At 63.3% G+C, this 17,030-nt stretch overlaps 2 protein-coding genes across 3 annotated transcripts in view; both read right to left on the reverse strand.

Annotated features, from left to right (window-relative positions):
* Positions 1-148: 148 nt before the first annotated feature.
* On the reverse strand, positions 149-8,019 carry SLC26A6 (solute carrier family 26 member 6). Of its 2 annotated transcripts, none has more exons than XM_013184237.3 (19): positions 7,727-8,019; positions 5,578-5,732; positions 5,317-5,456; positions 5,099-5,209; positions 4,635-4,810; positions 4,371-4,535; positions 4,067-4,219; positions 3,777-3,859; positions 3,535-3,682; positions 3,321-3,434; positions 3,169-3,246; positions 2,921-3,016; positions 2,711-2,817; positions 2,518-2,587; positions 2,261-2,353; positions 1,912-2,016; positions 1,142-1,327; positions 994-1,048; positions 149-685 (listed from the first exon to the last, which is right to left on the reverse strand). In XM_013184237.3, exons 1-19 carry the CDS (start codon positions 7,742-7,744, stop codon positions 456-458), a joined length of 2,283 nt encoding a protein of 760 aa, XP_013039691.3. In that variant the 5' UTR covers positions 7,745-8,019; the 3' UTR covers positions 149-455. The 2 variants fall into 2 exon arrangements, with proteins under 2 accessions (XP_013039691.3, XP_066859077.1); XM_067002976.1 differs by lacking the exon at positions 7,727-8,019 and adding an exon at positions 5,988-6,469 and having other exon boundaries at positions 4,635-4,722.
* Positions 8,020-8,155: 136 nt separating this feature from the next.
* Positions 8,156-17,030, reverse strand: part of CELSR3 (cadherin EGF LAG seven-pass G-type receptor 3) — a 28,750-nt gene continuing 19,875 nt past the window's right edge. Inside the window, 14 exon segments of the mRNA XM_048072476.2 lie at positions 8,156-10,119; positions 10,542-11,622; positions 11,805-12,005; positions 12,166-12,339; positions 13,048-13,154; positions 13,250-13,386; positions 13,504-13,617; positions 14,304-14,430; positions 15,062-15,141; positions 15,427-15,539; positions 15,743-15,917; positions 16,003-16,209; positions 16,367-16,493; positions 16,838-17,005. Of these exon segments, the coding sequence (XP_047928433.2) occupies positions 10,092-10,119; positions 10,542-11,622; positions 11,805-12,005; positions 12,166-12,339; positions 13,048-13,154; positions 13,250-13,386; positions 13,504-13,617; positions 14,304-14,430; positions 15,062-15,141; positions 15,427-15,539; positions 15,743-15,917; positions 16,003-16,209; positions 16,367-16,493; positions 16,838-17,005 (2,839 nt within the window). The 3' untranslated portion in view covers positions 8,156-10,091.

Consider the following 17,030-nt stretch of genomic DNA (forward strand, 5'->3'; position numbering starts at 1 on the left):
GTGGGGCAGACAAAATGGCGGCGCCCCCTGGTGGTAGGGGAGACAAAATGGCGGCGGGGCCGGGCTGGGGGAGCCCCAGGGTGGAAGGAGCAGCCCTGGGAAACCCTGTCCTGTCCTGTCCCCACCCGCCCTTCACACAGAGACGAGGTAGCGCTGGCTGTGACTCTTTTATTGAGCAAAACTTTGCCAAAACGGGGCTGTGAGCCCACTGACAGCCCGCTGATAGCCTGCCGCCCCCGTCAGCTGGGGGCTGTGTGGTGCCCCCCCCCATGACGGGACCAGCCCCCAGGACAGGACAGGCTGTGCCGCTGTCCCCTTGCTGTCATGGCCCCTGGGTCCCAGCACCCGGAGGGGCTGGCAGTGGGATGGGGGCTCCAGGCCCTGGTGCAGGTGAGCGGCGAAGCCTCCCCAGCAGCGTGGCCGTGCTCCTCCGGGAGACATCTCCGCTCACAGGGCTACATTTTGGTGCTGAGGTGCGCCTGTGGGGATGGAGAGGAAGAAAGGGGACGGCTGGGCTGCCCTTCTCCATGGCGGTGGTGGGGAGAGCCGGGACAGGTCCTCACCGGGGCTGTGTGCTGCTCCCCAGAGATGTGGAGCACGGCATCGTGCACCGAGGGGAAGAAGCATTGCTTGGTGATGGTCGAGCTGAAGAAGTTGCCCCGCTCCAGCTGGGCGAGGACAGATGCTGTGCAGGAGGAGAAGCACCCAAAGTTATGGCAGCCAGCTGAGCTCTCCAGTCCCCACCTGAACATGCCTCCCTCCCCCTGTGCTGTGAGGGACACGGGGGGGCTGCAGAGCTCAGGCTGCATCCTCAGGACAACCTGCAGCCTGGCACAGTGGCACCCCCTGGTGTGGCTCTGCAGTTGCTGGCTCCTGGGGGAAGCCTGGGGATGAGGACACCACCGAGGGGAGAGAAGCCCTGTGGCCAGCAGCTGTGTCCTAAAAGAGTGGCTGTGCCCAGCAGGGTATGACAGCTCTGCAATGTCTCCTCACCTGGGCAGCTGGCAACAAAAACGTCCACTTCTATTTCACGGAAATCCCTGAAGATCTGCAAGTGGCAGAAAACATGTCAGGAAAAAGGGACGGGGCGGCTGCCATCCAGCTGCCCTGCACCAGCGCCAGGGACGCCCTGGCCCCTTACATTCTTCACGATCTTGATGGAGACGGTGTCCACGAAATTGAGGGAGCTGAAGTCCAGGATGACAGCATGGAAGTCGGGCTGGGGCAGCCCCAGGGAGCGCAGGGTGGGCTCAGCAGGCGCGCTGCTCTCCTCCCCGCTCAGCTCGATCACCGCAACACCCGGCCCGTTGCACTCAGCCTCTGTGGCCTGCAGGGAGGGAGGGAGACGTGGCTTCACCATGCGGGTGCTGGTTGCCCCCTGGGCCAGGCCGGCAGGGTGGTGTCCCCCACAGGACCCCAGGTTTGTCCTGCCCTATAGAGCAGTAGGGTTTGGGCAGGCTCTGGCTGCATTAGGGCAGCTGGTGGCCCCTGGAGTGAGCACCTTGCTCACACCCATGCCCCACTTCTGGGCTCTTCCTGGGTCTGCTGTCATCTCAGGGTCTCTCCCTAATGACTCTCTCTGGAATTTGCCTCATTAGCCTGCTGGCCTAAGTCAGCCTTTGCTCTCACACTTAATTCTGATGATTAACTTGCCACAGACTGCTAATGACTCACTGGGCTCCACTACTTAATCATTAATGACTGTAGCCTCCCCTGCCAACCTTGGAAGTGACGCTGGTGGTGCAGACCTGTGCCAGTGCCTCTCCCTGCTCAGTGGCCATAGACCAAACCCGGAGCCCCAAGTACGGGCAGGAGGGCTGGGGCTGGGCAGCTTGGCGGTGTGGGTGTGCACCGGAGGAGTGTGCTGGGGGAGGCAGGGAAGGCCCCATTTATTTTTTTTCAGGGAAGCACCTTTTTCCTCTTTGCCTTCTCCTTCTCTGCTTTCTTCTGCTGTTTCTTCAGTTTCCTGAGCACCTTCTTCTTCTTCGCGATCAGGCGATCCACGTTGATGCCACTCTGCGAAACCATACAGCACCATGGCCCCAGTGCTGGCCCGAGGGGCAGAGCCCAAGGGGCTGGGGGAGCACCAGGGGGGCTCTGCCCTTCTCTCCCCCCAGAGCAGTGCTGGGGCCCCGGCCGTGGCAGTGCAAGAGGGACCCCGCACTGCTGCCAAACTGTCCCTGACGCCCAGGGCTACATCCCCGTGGCAGGGCTGCAGGGATATTGGGGTTGTGCCCAGGGAGCAGGCTGCTTCTCCTACCTTCTTCTTCAGCGCCTCGGCGTACATCTCCACGTTGGCAAAATAGAGTGTGGAGGAGGAGCGGAAGATCTTCACGCCAGGGATCTCCTGTGCCTGAGGACGGATGGGGAGCACGTGCTACCCTGGGGACGGAGATGTGCCCCTTCTCGCCCTCCCTCAAAGTGCCCCCCAATCTTTGCCGCAGCACAAAGCCCTCAGGAGTGCTCCAAACCACCCCTGCCTCTCCCACCACCACCCTGGCACCTCGGCACTATTACCTTCTGGTATTCAGCCACATCCTTGTAGACTTCGGTGTCGGCAACGCGTCCCAGAAGGGAGTAGTGAGGGCTGTGGGGAGCAGAGCAACAAGCCATTACTGCGGGCTTCCCCTGCCCTCGGGAAGCAGCACCAGGTCCCCAACACTGCCTCCCCTCACCACGTCCCCCCGGCACCCAGCCCGGGGTTACTCACAGCTGGGTCCGGAAGATGACGGTGAGCAGCGCGAAGGCCACCGAGGCCCCCAGGCCAATGTCCAGGTTCAGCAAGAGGGTGGCCACAAACGTCACGATCCAGATCATCTGCAGAGGGGACAGTCAGCCACAGCACGGTCTCCCCATGGCACCACGGTGTGGAGGAGAGCAAAGAGCAATAGCAAAGCCGCAGGGCCAGTTGGTGCCCTACCAGGTCCACGCGGTTGGACTTCCAGAGCGTGCGGAAGTCTGTGAACTGCTTGAACATGCCCTTGAGGTTGACGATGATGATGGCAGCCAAGATAGCCTAGGAGAGAAGGCTGCAGCTGTGAGGATGCTGAAGGCACCTCTGAGGGGCACTTTGCTGTGGCCCACACCCAGGGCTGCCCCCAGCTGCATCCCACCCCAGGACAGGCAGGGGGCTGGGAATGGGCACGGAGGCCGTGGGACTGGCCGCACCTTGGGGAGGTCCCGGAAGAGTTCTCCGATCTTCAGGATGGTCACCAGGATGACCAGGGATGAGAGGACACCAGCCACCTGGGGGGAGAGCCGGAGGTGAGGGTGGGGAGGGATTTTGGAGAGCAGAGGGAGGCCGTGCCGCCCTCACCCACCTGGCTGTTGCCCCCCGTGCTCTCCTGCACCAGGCTCCGCGACATGGAGCAGCTGATGGCGAAGCACTGGAAGAAGCCCCCCAGGAAGTTGGAGAGGCCCAGAGCGATCAGCTCCTGCAAGGACAGAGCAGCGGTCAGGGAAGCGCTGCGCATCCCGGGGCTGCAAGCCGTGAGCCCCCCCACGGGGAAGTTTCCGCGCGTATCGGAGCATCACCTGGTTGCTGTCCACTTTGTAGCCATGCTTCAGGGCAAAAATCTTACCCAGGGAGATGCAGATGGCGTAACCCACTATGGCGATGGCGAAAGCGTTGCCCACCACCTGCCCAAAGTAGGTGGTCTTAGGGACCACAGGAGGCTTCAACCTACGGCCAAGGCAGGGAGATGGAGCTCAGGAGGGGGTCCCGTGGGCAGCGCGGTGCCCCGGCATGGCTGGCCTCGCTGCCCGGCCCCGCTCACCCGCTGGGGATGTCGCCCACCACGGAGATGCCGAACTTGGATTTCAGGTCGACGCCGTAGGAGATGCCGGTGGAGATGATGATCTGTGGGGGTGGTGGGGTGAGGCAGGGTATCCCTGCACGGGGACCATGGTGCAGGAGAAGGAGGGGACGCATGCCCTGGAACCCCCTCACCAGGGCACCCTGTCCCACCCCCACCAACCCTGCAAGGGACAGGGCCACCCGTGGGTGATGGCACCAGCCTCGGGCCACATCTGCGTCCCCACGGGGAGCTGGGACAGCTGTAGGTACCGTGATGAGCTCGATGGGGATGGGCATGGGGAGCTTGGAGGCGAACTTGTGGTTGAGCTCCTTCACGATGAAGATGGCCACCATGGCGATGATGGCTGTCACCAGGGTGCCCACGTTGGTCTGCGGCAGCTTCCGGCAGATCTCGATGAAGGTCTGGAAGATGCAGGAGGGAACAGGCTCAGGAGCAAAAGCAGACTCCTCGCTGGTAGTTTTTTTTGGGGGGGGTTTCCATGAGTCCAACAGGTAAGCATGCGCCCCAGCTGCACCACGGGGGTCCCGGGGTGGCAGTGAGGCCCTTGCTCACCTTGAACAGAGAGAGTGGCCCCGAGTACTCGCCCACGGAGACCCCAAAAACGTTCTTGAGCTGGGAGATGAGGACGTGCACAGAGGCGGCAGTGGTGTAGCCGCGCACCAGCGGGTCCGAGAGGTAGGTAACCACGAAGCCGAACTGCAGGAGCCCCAGGGCCACCTGGAAGGAGAGGTGACAGGAGGAGCTCCCACAGCCCGTGGCCACGGGGAACCAATGCCCCTCGGTCCCTGCCAGGCTGGGCTGGCACCAGCCCCTTACCTGGAAGACGCCCGACAGGATGGTGATCGTGGCCACCAGCTGCACCCTCTCTGCGTCCCGCTTCACCTCATCAACTATCGTGGTGTTGCTGCCGTTGACAGATATAAAGAATTTCTCGCTGGGCAGCAGGGATTCTGTCACGCTGCCGATCATGACGGAGATGACAGCAAAGGGGCCTGGGGACGTGCAGGGTGCAGGCACGGAGCCCGAGGTCAGCACCGGCACCCAGGCAGCACCTCCCCGAGGCACACAGGCACCTGAACGCCTGGGCTGGGTTCAGTATGCCTGTGGTACTTTGGCTCTGGTTCAGCCAAATGCCTTCCCCATGGGGCAAAGTAAAGGCAGAAGAAAGTCCCCCCCCGATCCCCCAACTGGCGTGGCAATGCTGTGGTGCAGATGAAGGCTCTCCCCCCTCATCCTCCCTCCCCTCCATCCCCGTGGGAGCACACCGTCCCTCGGCTCACCCACGGAGTTGTGCCTGGATGTCCCGAAGAAGAAGTAGAGGAAGACGGGGTAGAAGGAGGAATAGAGGCCGGTGACGGGTGGCAGCCCGGCCAGCAGCGCGTAGGCGAGCCCTGGGCACAGCAGAGCGGGGAGAAACATCGTGGATGGGTGAGCGCCAGCCCCCCCGGCTGTGGGGGGAGCCCCTGGGCAGGGCACGGTCTGGGGACGCCTCACTCACCCTGGGGCAGGTGCATGATGCCCACGCTGAAGCCCGAGGTGATGTCCCCCAGCAGCCAGTCCTTCACCGGGTACCGGGGCAGCCAGCGCAGGACGGGCAAGAAGCGGAAGAGCAGGGACTTGGCGGTGGAGGCTGAGCATCTGCCGGGGGAAGGAGCAGGAGCTGAGCACCAGCGTGGGGGCACCAGCGCTGCCAGGGAGCGGAGGGACCCAGGGATGCGGCCCCGCGGGGAGCACCCAGCTCCATCCACCCCAGCCCTACCTCGCCTTCCGGAGACAGCCGCGCACCGAGGTCTTGCTGGGAGGTTTCCGCTGCGCCAGCTCTTCCAGCTCGGCCTCGCTCAGCACCTCGCCACGGGGCACCCCGGGCCGGTGGCTCAGCACCATCTCCGTGGCCATGGCCCCTGGCCCCCCACGCTGCGGGCAGACGAGCAAGGGCTCAGCCGCGCCTGGGGAGCCGGGGCAAGGAGCAGGGAGGGCTCCAAGGTCACAGAAAGCAGCGCTAACGGGAATGGTGCCGCTGCACGAAGGCGGCGCTGGATGGCACTGGGGCGGTGGCACCCCATCTGTCACCCTGGGGTGCAGCGGGGTGTCCCCCTCTGCCCACCTGCACAGGACCCCCCTCAGCACCGCCTGCCCTCCTCCTCCATCCAGCCCAGAGCCCGTACGTACTGCGGCACGGCCAGGGCAGCGCTGCTGCGGAGCAGAGCCCTGGCCAGCCCCCCAGCCTCGTCCGCAGACTTTGTCCCTTTACACATGAGGGGAGCAGGAATTTCAACCCTTGGCAAGCGTCACGGGCTCGCCGGTGCCCCAGCCCCCTGTGCTGCAGAGCGGGGGCTGAGCCGGGGGGCACGGAGTTGCGGGGCAGGGACGGGGGAATCTGCACGGCAGGACAGAGGTGTCTCCATGCACACCCGCAGCTCAGCCCTGCTCGGGGCTCGTGCTGAGGTGCCTCCATCCCAAGGATGCTTGCCTGCTCGTGGCTGGACACACGAGCCACTCGTGGGGGCCCCAGGGCTGTGCCAGCCCCAGTCCCCGCATCGCCCCCGGCCCTCCTACCTGCTGTGCCCACGCCAGTCGGGTGCCACCAGCCGGGCGCACGCTCTGCTCCCTCCTATTAATACCTTCCTGTGATCTTTGAGACACCGCTCCCTCCCTAATGCCCTCCTCCTGCCCTGCCAAGGAATTGCCAGCTTCCTGGGAAGCCGTCACCCTCCCGTGTCCGCAGAGCTCCCATGGGTGCTCCTGCAGCCCCAGCACATCCCAGAGCAGAAGCTGCGGCCAGGCGCAGGGGTACCTCTGGCTGCATCACCCCGAGTGTTTTGTGCACGCTGCAGCCCCTGTTTACCTGCAGGGGACGGGCGTGCTGTGCCCTGTGGACTGCCCCGCTCCCCCCAGCGTGAGCAGAGCCGGCCGTTATCTTGTTCCAAAGTTCCCTGGCGGGCACCTGAGTACCGCTGAACCCTTTCACACCTCCCCTGCTCTCTGCCACCACCTCCTATTGCCGTTATTCAGGAATATTTCTGAGCCACGCCTGGCCCGGATTCACCGTGACGCAGCAGTGGGAACGCAGGCACCTGTGGGCTGGGCTGGCCGGGCCCCGCTGCATACCGGGGGGTCCCGGTGTGCCTCGGTGGTGGGACGGTGCTCAGCACCCAGAGGGGCTGGTGCGTGACACGAGGTGACATACGGGACCACGATCCCTGGGGTCGGGGCCCATTTGGCTGGGGGGGAGGCAGCCCGTGGGGATCCTGGCCCTCCCCAAGCTCAGCACAACCACGGCCATCGCACGCAGCCTCCTCGGCTGGCGTTCAGCAGCAGGACCGAGCCCGCTCCCCTCCATCCCTGCAGCACCCCCGGTGCTCCAGCCCGGGGCAGCGGCTCCTACGGGCCCAGGGCAGCTGTGCTGGGGCCGGGCAGCAGCCCACCGGGGCTGGCAGAGGCAGTGCTCAGCGCACGCTCCCCCGCTGCCTCCCCACGGTTTTATCTGATCACCTGGCACCAAACCAGAGGCCATCACAGGGCTCCCGTTCGGTAGCAGCTGATAGCAGCAGGTACTATTTACTGCCTCCTTATCGCTGCTTCTTGTACCCCAGCTGCTGACCCTGCCCCACCCTGGCACGCTCTGCCCACGGCCACCCACCCGAGCCCCTTGGCCATGGCCTGGCCACCCGACCGTCCCCAGCCCATCTTTTTCAGCCTCAGGACCACCAACGTGGGAGTCCCCGTGGGATGCCCAGGACCGTCAGCGCGGGGCTCCCCAGGGGATGCGAGCAATGGCAGCGCCGCAGGCCCGCAGCTCGGGGGCTGCCTGGGCTCAGGCCAGCGATAAGGAGGGTGTAGGGAGGGACGGCGCTCGTCGATAGCAAACCTTGCTCAGGGTGCTTGGGTCAATGCTGCCCTTTGCTCACCTGCTCTTTCCCCTCCATCAGTAAGGGAGGGACGGAAGACACGGGATCGCGCTCGGTGCCTCCTTTCCTTCCTCGTGGCCCAAGACCAATGCCGTTGCCTTCAGGTTTCCTCCCACTGGCCTCACCCAGGCTGCTGGCTGCGAGCACAGGCTGCTGCCAGGGCCCCACGGCTAACCACACACACGGCAGCTCCGCAGGCCTGTGGGATGCCAGCCAGGGCCACGGGGCACCGGAGCAGCCGACTCCATCTCCGGGTGACCTGGCCTGAAGTCCTCCGCCCGCTGGCAGGGCCTGCGGTCCCCCGTCACCTGCCGTCACCTCACCCAGGGCCACCGAGACGGCAGCGCTGGCTGCGAGCCGCTGCCAAGCCCCTGGTGTGGATCCTCTGCCGCGTGCCCCGGGCGCAGGGAGAGAGAGCAGAGAGCCCGCTGCCGTTTTATAGACTTTTTATTTCCAAATCTGGCGCTTCCATGATACACTTTTACACAGCCAGGGAGGGAGTGCGGGCTTCTCCCTGCCCACAGAGTCGGGATATGGAGAGAGAACAACAACCGAAGAAAAACAAAAACAGAAAAAAAAACAAAAACAAAAACAACCAAAAACCCCCAAAAGGAACAAACCCAAACCCCAGGAGGATGCTCCCCGGAGCCCAGGCCACAGCACCGCAGTCAGGGACCGGGCCGCAGCCCCACAGGCTGCCCCCTGCTCCCTGCCCAGACGCCACCAGCTCCGCTGCATGCTCTTTTTTTTTCCTGTTTTTTTTTGGCACTTGTCACTTGCTCTCCGTTTGGCACTAGCAGGCTGCGGTCCCCTTGCCTGAGCTGGAGAGAAACGTGTAAACGAGTGGTCCCGTAGGGTGTGTAAACATGTCGGCGAGCCTCCCCGCCGCGGGGAGAGGGGCCGCAGCCCCCCCGGGCCCACAGAGCCGCTCAGCTCCGGGCCTGGAGCGGGCTGGAGGCCAGCCCTTCCCTCTGCTGCCCGGGCAGAGCCCCGGAGGACGGTGGCACAAGCACGAGTTCCCCCATGTAAACATCCCGGGCGTCGAGGCGAGGCGGCAGTAAGGCAGCGAGGGGCGTGCGGGGGCACGGCCCCGGTAGCACCGCGGGGACACGGCCTCGGGGGGGCCGGGGGGAGCGTGCCGGACCCCCGAGCCGGCGGCCCCCGCTCCCAGGCCGGTGTAGGCACAGAACGAGCTGCCTGGCAGGGGGAGGCTGGGGACGGGGCAAGCCCCCCGGCTCACAGAGAAGCCCGCAGAGCGGCCTGGATTCCCAGAGGGGGCAAAGTGCTGTTTTTCTTCATCTCCTGAAATCCAGGCTGCTCTGAGCTGGGAGCTTCCGCCGGCAGGGGAGCGCAGGGATGTGTGCGTGCATACACAGAGCCTGCAGGGAAGCGGCCAGGAATAACTTTTGTGGGCAATGCCAGCACCGGAGGCCAGAGCCATGTCTTGGTCATCCTCTGCAGGGCGAGCACCGGCTCTGAAACAGCCTCACCTACTGCTGAGCTGCCCCAAACGGGGCCAGGGCTATCCAGCTCCTTGCCCAGAGCCCTCTCGCTCATGCACAGCCCTGGTTTGCAGACGGGGGCAGCCCCAGTGAGAGCAGGGGGAGGCCTGGCTGCGGGGCCAGCACGGCTGCAGGGGGCTGAGGGACACCGCGGCAGCAGGGGGACCCCACTGAGACGCGTGGGGAGCTGCAGGGCGAGATGGGCAGCAGGGCTGGCTGGGCACTCGCTGCCTGCCCTGGGGAGGGGAAGCAGTGGTGCTGGCAAAGCCCTGAGGGCTGCCCAGTGCTTTCTATCCAGCCCTCTGGTCCCTGGTACCCCAGGGATGCCAGAAAAGGGTGAGACAGGTGCCCCAGGTCCTGGGAACAGACCATCCGCAAAAATAACCATAGAAATTTCTCTTCTCTCTGATTACAAAGATACAAAAAGGTAGAAAACCCTCCCCTGCCCCCATGTCCTGGGCTCCCTTTCTATCCCCCTGCCCGCACACACACACACACACACACACACACACAGACACACGCACGCACATACGTGCCCCCCGCACAGAAACGGGTTGCAAAGGAAGAGTTCAGCCCCGGGGGGTCAGCGACGCGACCCTCGCCTGAGCGGGCTCCTGCGATACCTCTCACAGCGGGCAGGCGAGGGGAGCACAGCAGCAGGGAGCCTGCAGGCTCCCGGAGGCGGGTGGTTGGGTTGCTGGCCCCTCAGCCCGGAGGGCAGGGAAAGGCAGGGTTGGTTTTGGGGCCTCTGAGCACCATCAGTTCTGGCCCCCGCCCCTGGGGACACCAAACCTCAGCTGGCAGTGTCCGGCTAGGCGAAGGGCCCTGCCTCTTCTGTTTCTCTTGTGGACGGCTTCGGCCCCTCAGGAATGGCCCTCATTTCTCATTATTCTTCTCGGAGGAAAGAAAAACAGCGTTAAGCCACAGCACCTCCCCAGGGCTCCAGCTGCGCTCCCTACTGCCTCCCGGCTACGTCAGATGGGGACAGAAACCTGCTCCCGGGTCAGGGCAGGAACCACTGTGTCCAAGTCCCTGCGTTCAGGGAATAGGAAAAGGGGGATGGAATAGGAATGGATGGCGGCAGTGCCAGCAGGGTACAGAGCTGGATGTTTCTGCTTGTGCACTGCAACGGCCTGGAGCTGCCGCAGCCAAGGGTCCTCCCTACACAGCCACCTTTCAGGGCCAGGAGACATCTGCCACCCACCCTGGGGGCTCGCCTATACACGGCCCTCCCCTCCAAGCAAAAACCCCGAGGGAAGGAGCCAGGCAGCCGCACGACGCACGAGACCTGGCTGAGGAAGGGACGCACTTACTCTGAATCTGGCGACAGCTCCGAAATGCTGTGGGAGGTGGTGGAGCAAGGCGTCGAGGGGCACATTGCGGAGGGCGGCGAGGAGGTCTGCACAGCAGAGGGGGTGGCGGTGGTCTGGGGGCCCGAAGGCGTGCTGGAAGATTGCACCGAGGACAGGACGGAGGTGTTAAAAGAAGCAAGGATGGAAGAAAGGATATCTAACTGTTCAGTGGAAGGATGGCGGCTGGGGATGGCCTCCAGGTTCTCTCTGGAAGGCTGCCTCCTAGACAGCGGCTCTAGGCTTTCCCTAGACAGCTGTCTCCTAGAGAGACTCCCCAGATTCTCCTGCGAGGGCTGCCTGCTGGGCACCGTACCCAGAGGCTCTCTGGAATTAGATCTTCTGGAGAGAAAGTCCAGCTGCTCTCTTGAAGTTTGTCTAGCCGATGCTAGCTGGTCCCTTGAAGGCTGTCTTCTAGAAAGCAAATCCAATTGTTCTCGAGAAGTATCTCGACTTGGCAATGTATCTATTCGGTCTCTAGACACTTGCCTACTTGGCAATGTGTTTAGCCACTCTCTCGAGACCTCTCTTACCAGCCCACAGTCTAGCTGCTCTCTTGACCCAAATCTGCAGGGTAAAGTTTCAAGGTGGTCTCTGGAGCCCTGCCTCCGGGGCAGCGTGTTCCCGTGATCTCTCTGACTGGGCCGAGGAGCAAGCAGATCCAAGTTTTCTCTCGACCCATGTCTGCTCGGGATATTTTCTAGGTGTTCGGTAGACCCATGCCTGCTGGGGATAGTGTCCAGCTCCTCCCTGGACCCGTGTCGGCTGGGCACAGTCTCCAAGCACTCCCCCGAGTTGTTCCTGCTCAGCTGCTCCCGGGACATCTGTCTCCTCATCAGCATGTCGAGCTGCTCCCGCGACGAGTACCGGCTGGCCGGCTGCGACAGACTGCCCGCCCCGGAGTAGATCCTGCCGTAGGAGGCAGCGGGCACAGCCCTGTGACCCAGTGTGGAGGTCTTGTACCAGGACAGCTCGTTGGTCATCCTGCCCACGGACGGCAAGCCTTGGATAGCTGGAGGGTACTGGAGGCGGTTCTTCAAAATCCCTGCGCCAGACAGAACGAGAAGTCAGATCTTTGCAGAGCAGAGAAACCAGCACGGAAGTTGTGGGAGATGCATTGTACCTCCCCGGGGGCGTGACAAGATGGATCTGATGCTGAGCCTCTGGGGCCACAGTGACTTCAGACAGGCCAGACCGCGCTCGCCCGCCTGTGCTGCAGGCTGTTACCTTTTCTTTGCCGCTGGGTCTGGGTGAGGGAGTTCTCATCCCCGCTGGTCAGGGCCAGGTCCGGCTGGTTATTGTTGGCCGCATCCTTGTTGACATCGAACCCCAGCTTCCTCTCGGAGCCCCACTTCTGCAGGGAGCAGGGGTGAACCTCGCACTCGCCCAGCGCCGGCCAGTACGACATCAGGTCGTTGCCGTCCACGTCTGGTGGAGGACGCAGCGAAATAGACCCCGGGGAAGAGGGAGAGAACACTTCTATGAGGGGTGAACGAAGTCACAGCAAGACATGGCCCAGCCCCGTGCCTCCCCGTGGCGCAGCAGACCCGAGGCCGCCCCTTCCCCTGCCAGAGCCCGCGGGCCTTGCCTTTGGGGGTGGTGTTGGCGGGGTTGGTGAGGAGGCGCTCGCTGTGCGCCGCTCGCTTGAACTGGCGCTGGAAGCGGCCCCGCAGGCGCACGTTCTCCTCGCTCTCCGAGGACGGGATGGAGAGGCTGCGCTCCTCGTCCAGAGACAGGTCGCTGTCCGAATCCGAGTCCTGGTCTGGAGGGACGTGTGTGGGGGAGACATTCGGGAAGAGGGTGGGTGAGGAAGGGCAGACTAGTGCCTGCGAGCAGTTAGGTGACAGACGCTGAGTAACAGAGGCAGGGAGGGACCAGGGGGCTCTGCTCCCGGGGCAGGGCCAGCTGCAGCAGCGTGACCAGCGCCTCAGCCAGCTGGGCTCTGATTGCCTCCAGGAACACAGAATCACCTGCACCGGGGCCGACTGCCCTCTCACAACTTACTGTCCATCCCTATGGTGCAGTCTGAGCCTGCTGCCTCTGCCCTACCACCAGACACCCATGAGAAGAGCCCGGCTCCATCTCTCCACTCCCTTCAAGGGAACTAAGGTCCCTTTTGCCCCCTCCTCCTCCAGGCTGAGCAAACCCAGCTCCCTCAGCCTCTTCTCGTCCTGTATCACTGCCTGGGAACAACACATGTCCCCAGGGACCCCTTGACAGCTCCCAGGGCAATTCTTGCCTCCTCCATCTTTAGCTCCCCGGAGGCTCATTATGCCCTTTCCTATCTGTCCAGGGAAAAGCTGCGCTAAGCGACACAGGTGCTGCCTCTCCCTCATATCTGCAGCCTGTTTGGGAGTCACAGCCAAACACGGGCTGGAGGACACAACCACGCAGTCGCAGCCTACCCAGGGAATGATTTCTTTAAGCCCGAGTTAATTCAGGGCGTGCTGGCTCAGTCCCAAAGCCTTACCTCCCCCAGCATCACGGTGGAACATGGCCACGTCGATGTCCGTGGGGCCGGCGTGACCCAGCAGGCTGTGATCCAGGGCCGAGCCCTGACGTGCCGTCATGTTGTCTCTGAAAGACACAGGGCCCGAGTGGTGACACTGCCACGAGCCCTTGGCTCTGCCCAGGCGCTCTGCGCACCCCGGAGCCCCGTGCCGCTCCCCTACCTGAGGTACCCCCGCTGGCTGGAGTGGGTGCGGGCAGAGCGCACGCTGCTCACCGACGAGATGGTGGAGGCCCCCAGGGTGATGCGGATGAGGCCGCTCTCCTCAAACAGCGCCGTGTTGTTGTACGCGTTGGGGCCCTGTTAAGGCAGGGAGAGAAGCACGGGCTCTGTTAAGGAGACGCAGCCCAGGGGATGACCTTCCCTCCTTCCCACACCTCCAGGCGCCCAGCCGGGGCTGCTCTCGCTCTCCCCCACCTGCGTGCTCCGAGCAGCCTCCTCGCTCTGCCCCTTCTTGCCGAGACAGGCCAGCTTCCAGGCCTCCTGCACCTCCTCGTTCAGCACGCAGAAGAGGACCAGCACGGCCAGGCCCTGGGGGGAGACAGCGTGAGCATGCGGGCCGTGGGGAGCCCCTGGCAGCGGGCTTGTGCTCCCTGCGGCAGGGGCAGGAGGGGTGGCTGGCTGCTGGCCTCCAACGTGGTGGCCCTCTTGGGCCCCCAAAGAGTCATCCCCACAAGAGCTACAGGCACAAGCCCCTGGGCCGGTGGCCGTGGGTGCGGGAGAAAGGGATGTTGAGTCCCCCAGGCAGGCAGTGCCCGAGGAGGGGCTGGCAGGTCCCCCGCAGCCCCACCAGCCCCACGCAGGTATCCCCAGCAAGGCGCCTCAGAGTGACCGTGGTGGTGGCCGTGGTGTTGCTGTGGGTCATGTTTGGGGTGCGACACCTCTTTTTGCAGGCTGTTCTCTTGCTCTGCCCTCCGAGAGCAGGGACGCCCCTTCAAGATGTCCCTCACTGCCCCGTGGGTGCCAGCTCTGAGCTCAGCACCTCGCGCCCACACGCGTGCCATTCCTGCCACCCCAGCACCTCCTCCCCGCAGCGGCACGCGGGGCCTGGAGGAGCTGCGAGTTCGGTGGCAGGGTGCTCCCGCCCCTCACACCCCAGCCTCACCGAAGGCCATCGCAGTCTCTGCAGGGGACCCCCCGCAGCCCCAAAGTGGGGTGGGGGGCAGAGAAAGCACCTTCGCCCCCCAGGCCTCCCCTGGTGGAGGCTGGGCAGTTACCTGGAGGCTGCAGAGGACAGTGTAGAGGTAGTGGAAAGCCAGGACACTGTTGTTGACAGCCAAGAGGCCAAAGAGCCAGGTAGTGCTAATAACTAGAAGCAGAACAAAGGAGCTCCGTAACGTCATGCTGGAGGGAGAGAGACAGACAGACAGGCACACACACACACCCAGAGGTTAGTGCGTGTTGTTAATCTACAGTCTAGCGCTCGCAGACAGAGATCCAGAGGGGAAGGTGTGTCTCCTGCCCAGCCCTCCTCGCTGCCCCACGGGCTGCTCCCCGCTGCAGGCACGTCGCCACGCAGCCGTTCTGCTACCCCCGTGCCCGGGGCCTTCCCTTCTGGATCACACGTGGCAAACACAGGGCCCAAACGACACAGGTCATTTGGAGCCGCAGAGAGCTGAGCCAAGCTCCGGGGCTGGCCCAAGAGGAGGGTGAGTGGGGAAAGGTTTTGCCAGCAGCATTTAAGGAGCAGAAGAAGCTGGCGCTGAGAGCTGGCAAGAGCAGATGTGACGGGTGGCTGTGAGGGCAGGCAGGGAAGGGGACAGACTGTCAGGACAGTGTGAAGACAGGGATGAAGGAACAGGAGGAAAGGACAAAGTTTAGGAAGAGTTAACATGGCCACCAGGTGGAGAGGAGAGCAGCTGCAAGGCTGACACTGATGCGCTCTGCGATGGTGGAAGAGGAGGGATGATCGCTGAAAATGCTGAAAACCATGACCCACGGGAGCTCTGCTGGGAACTTGGCCACTAATACTCACAGAACCGATTTCTTCTTGGTCTCCTTTTGGCCTGGGGAACAGGACATCTTGGCCACAAGCAGGAACATCACCCCATTCATCTGAAAGTGTTGGCACTGATTAGAAGCTGTGCCAAGGGCTGGCTCTGACCCAATATACCCAGCACAGAGCATGGGCAGATTCCAGGTCCACCAGGCACACATGAAGCTCCCCTCCTTTCCCCTTAACGCCCAAGCCCTGGCCTCCCCCAGGTTTGGTTGGAGCCAGCAGGGACAGAGAGAGGGGCTCTAGCAGAGAGAGGAGAATACAGAGAGGGGCAGGCAGTGCCCGTGGTGCAGAGAAGGGAGGTAGGAGAGGGCTGTGGGTGAAACAGGACAGGGTTTTACCACAACGACGACAGTAATGGGGCCTGCAAAGCTCCAGACCAGCTTATCATGAATGGAAATCCAGCAGAAGTCAGGGTTCCCGTAGCCCTCAGGATCCAGGCCAACAGCCAGCCCTGGGGAAGGAAGGGAGAGGCCGGCTCCAGACCCAGCAGGCGCCCCGTGCCCATCCAGGGGGCCACAGAGAGACGCACCGAGGGATTGTTTGTCCCCAGGAAGCAAGGCAACAGCCCGTGCTACACATCCCCAGCTGGACAACGCGGCACTCCTCAGTGCCTGCACACTCTCCCTATCACAACCATATCTCCATCGCTCCTACCGGTGATGATGGCGGGCACCCCCCAGCCGATGGCGTAGTAGAAACGCATAGCCCCGAAGTTGACGTTGCGGGCTTCGGTCTGCATGCGGTAGATGTGGAGGCCCTGAACGAAGAGCCAGGCGAAGGTAGAGAGGAAGAAGCAGTGGAGGAGGATGGCAATCACAGTGCAGAGAAACTGGGGAGACAAAAGCCACTCAGAGACAGCCCCGCTGCGCCAGCGCTCATTGCCCTCACGGGTGTGCTTGTTCAACCCCACGGACCTGGTTCTCGGTGCGGTTGATGCCCAGGAGGAAGAGCAGCTCAGAGAAAAAGAGGGTGACTGATATGTTGGAGTGGATGCCACGCGTGTTGGACTTGAGGCCTTTGAGGCAGGTCAGGAAGGAGAAGGTGAGCAGCAGGGCCACCAGGGAGAGGGACACCAAGGAGTAGGTGACAATTGCCAGCGTCTCCAGGTCACCTTCCAGTTGCTGCAGCAGCAGAGAAGCAAAGGCAAATGGCAGCGTTAGGGGGAGACGTGGGAAGCTCTCAAACTATTTGCGTCCCACAGGGAATTTTCTGCCCGTGCCTGCTTATTCTGGTGGCTAAGTTCCCCCCGCTGCCCCCAGCCCTGCAGGCTGAGGTTACCTCTCGGTGCGAGCTGTCCATCAGAACCCCAAAGGTGCCAAACTGGGAGCACTGGCAATGGACGTGCGTGGTGTTTCGGTACACGAGCTCACAGTCTCTGGCTGTCCAGAAGCCCGACGGGTTGGTCCTGCAGCCACCAAAAAGCAGAGCGCGCTTAGGAGAGAGGGCAGATGAGCATGGTGCTTGGGGAAGGAACTGCAGAGGGACCATCAGCAACGTTTTTCTACCAGCAGATACAGCTGCGCTCCCGCAGCTGAAATACTGGAGCCAGAGCCCTGCAGGGACCCCACCATGCCCTACCAGCAGGAATGAAGCCCCTGGGAGAGAGCAGAACCCCCCACATCCCAGTGCTGCCCAGGCACACAGCCTGTCACGGGCAGAGAGACTCTGGGAACTAGGAGCTGCCTGCGGAAAGCAGCTCAAAGCAAGCGGTTTGTGGGGCAGTGCTGAGCCCAGTCATGCCCAACTCACGGGCTGGAGTGGTTCCACTGGACGCAGAGAGGCTTGCTCCTGTTGGCCGTCTCCAGCAGGCGAAACTCCAGCACGAGAGGGGTGTCCAGGGGCCCCCGCAGGAAGGTGTGATTGCTGAACACGGACACGCTCACGATGGGGGAGTTCATCACAGGATTCTTGGGGAGCCTGCAAGGAGCGACAGAGCTCTGCC

This window comes from Anser cygnoides, chromosome 10 (assembly GCF_040182565.1).
Source record: "Anser cygnoides isolate HZ-2024a breed goose chromosome 10, Taihu_goose_T2T_genome, whole genome shotgun sequence".
Lineage (NCBI taxonomy): Eukaryota > Metazoa > Chordata > Aves > Anseriformes > Anatidae > Anser > Anser cygnoides.

Bases quoted from the DNA above. Each gene is read 5' to 3' on its own strand.
- SLC26A6 (XM_067002976.1), bottom strand. From the start codon at position 6,273: ATGGAGGCACCTCAGCACGAGCCCCGAGCAGGGCTGAGCTGCGGGTGT. The intron at 4,723-5,098 runs GTGAGCCGAGGG...TGTCAACGGCAG, and splicing joins ATCCAGGCACAACTCCGTGG to CAACACCACGATAGTTGATG. The intron at 4,536-4,634 runs GTAAGGGGCTGG...CTCTCCTTCCAG, and splicing joins TCCTGTCGGGCGTCTTCCAG to GTGGCCCTGGGGCTCCTGCA.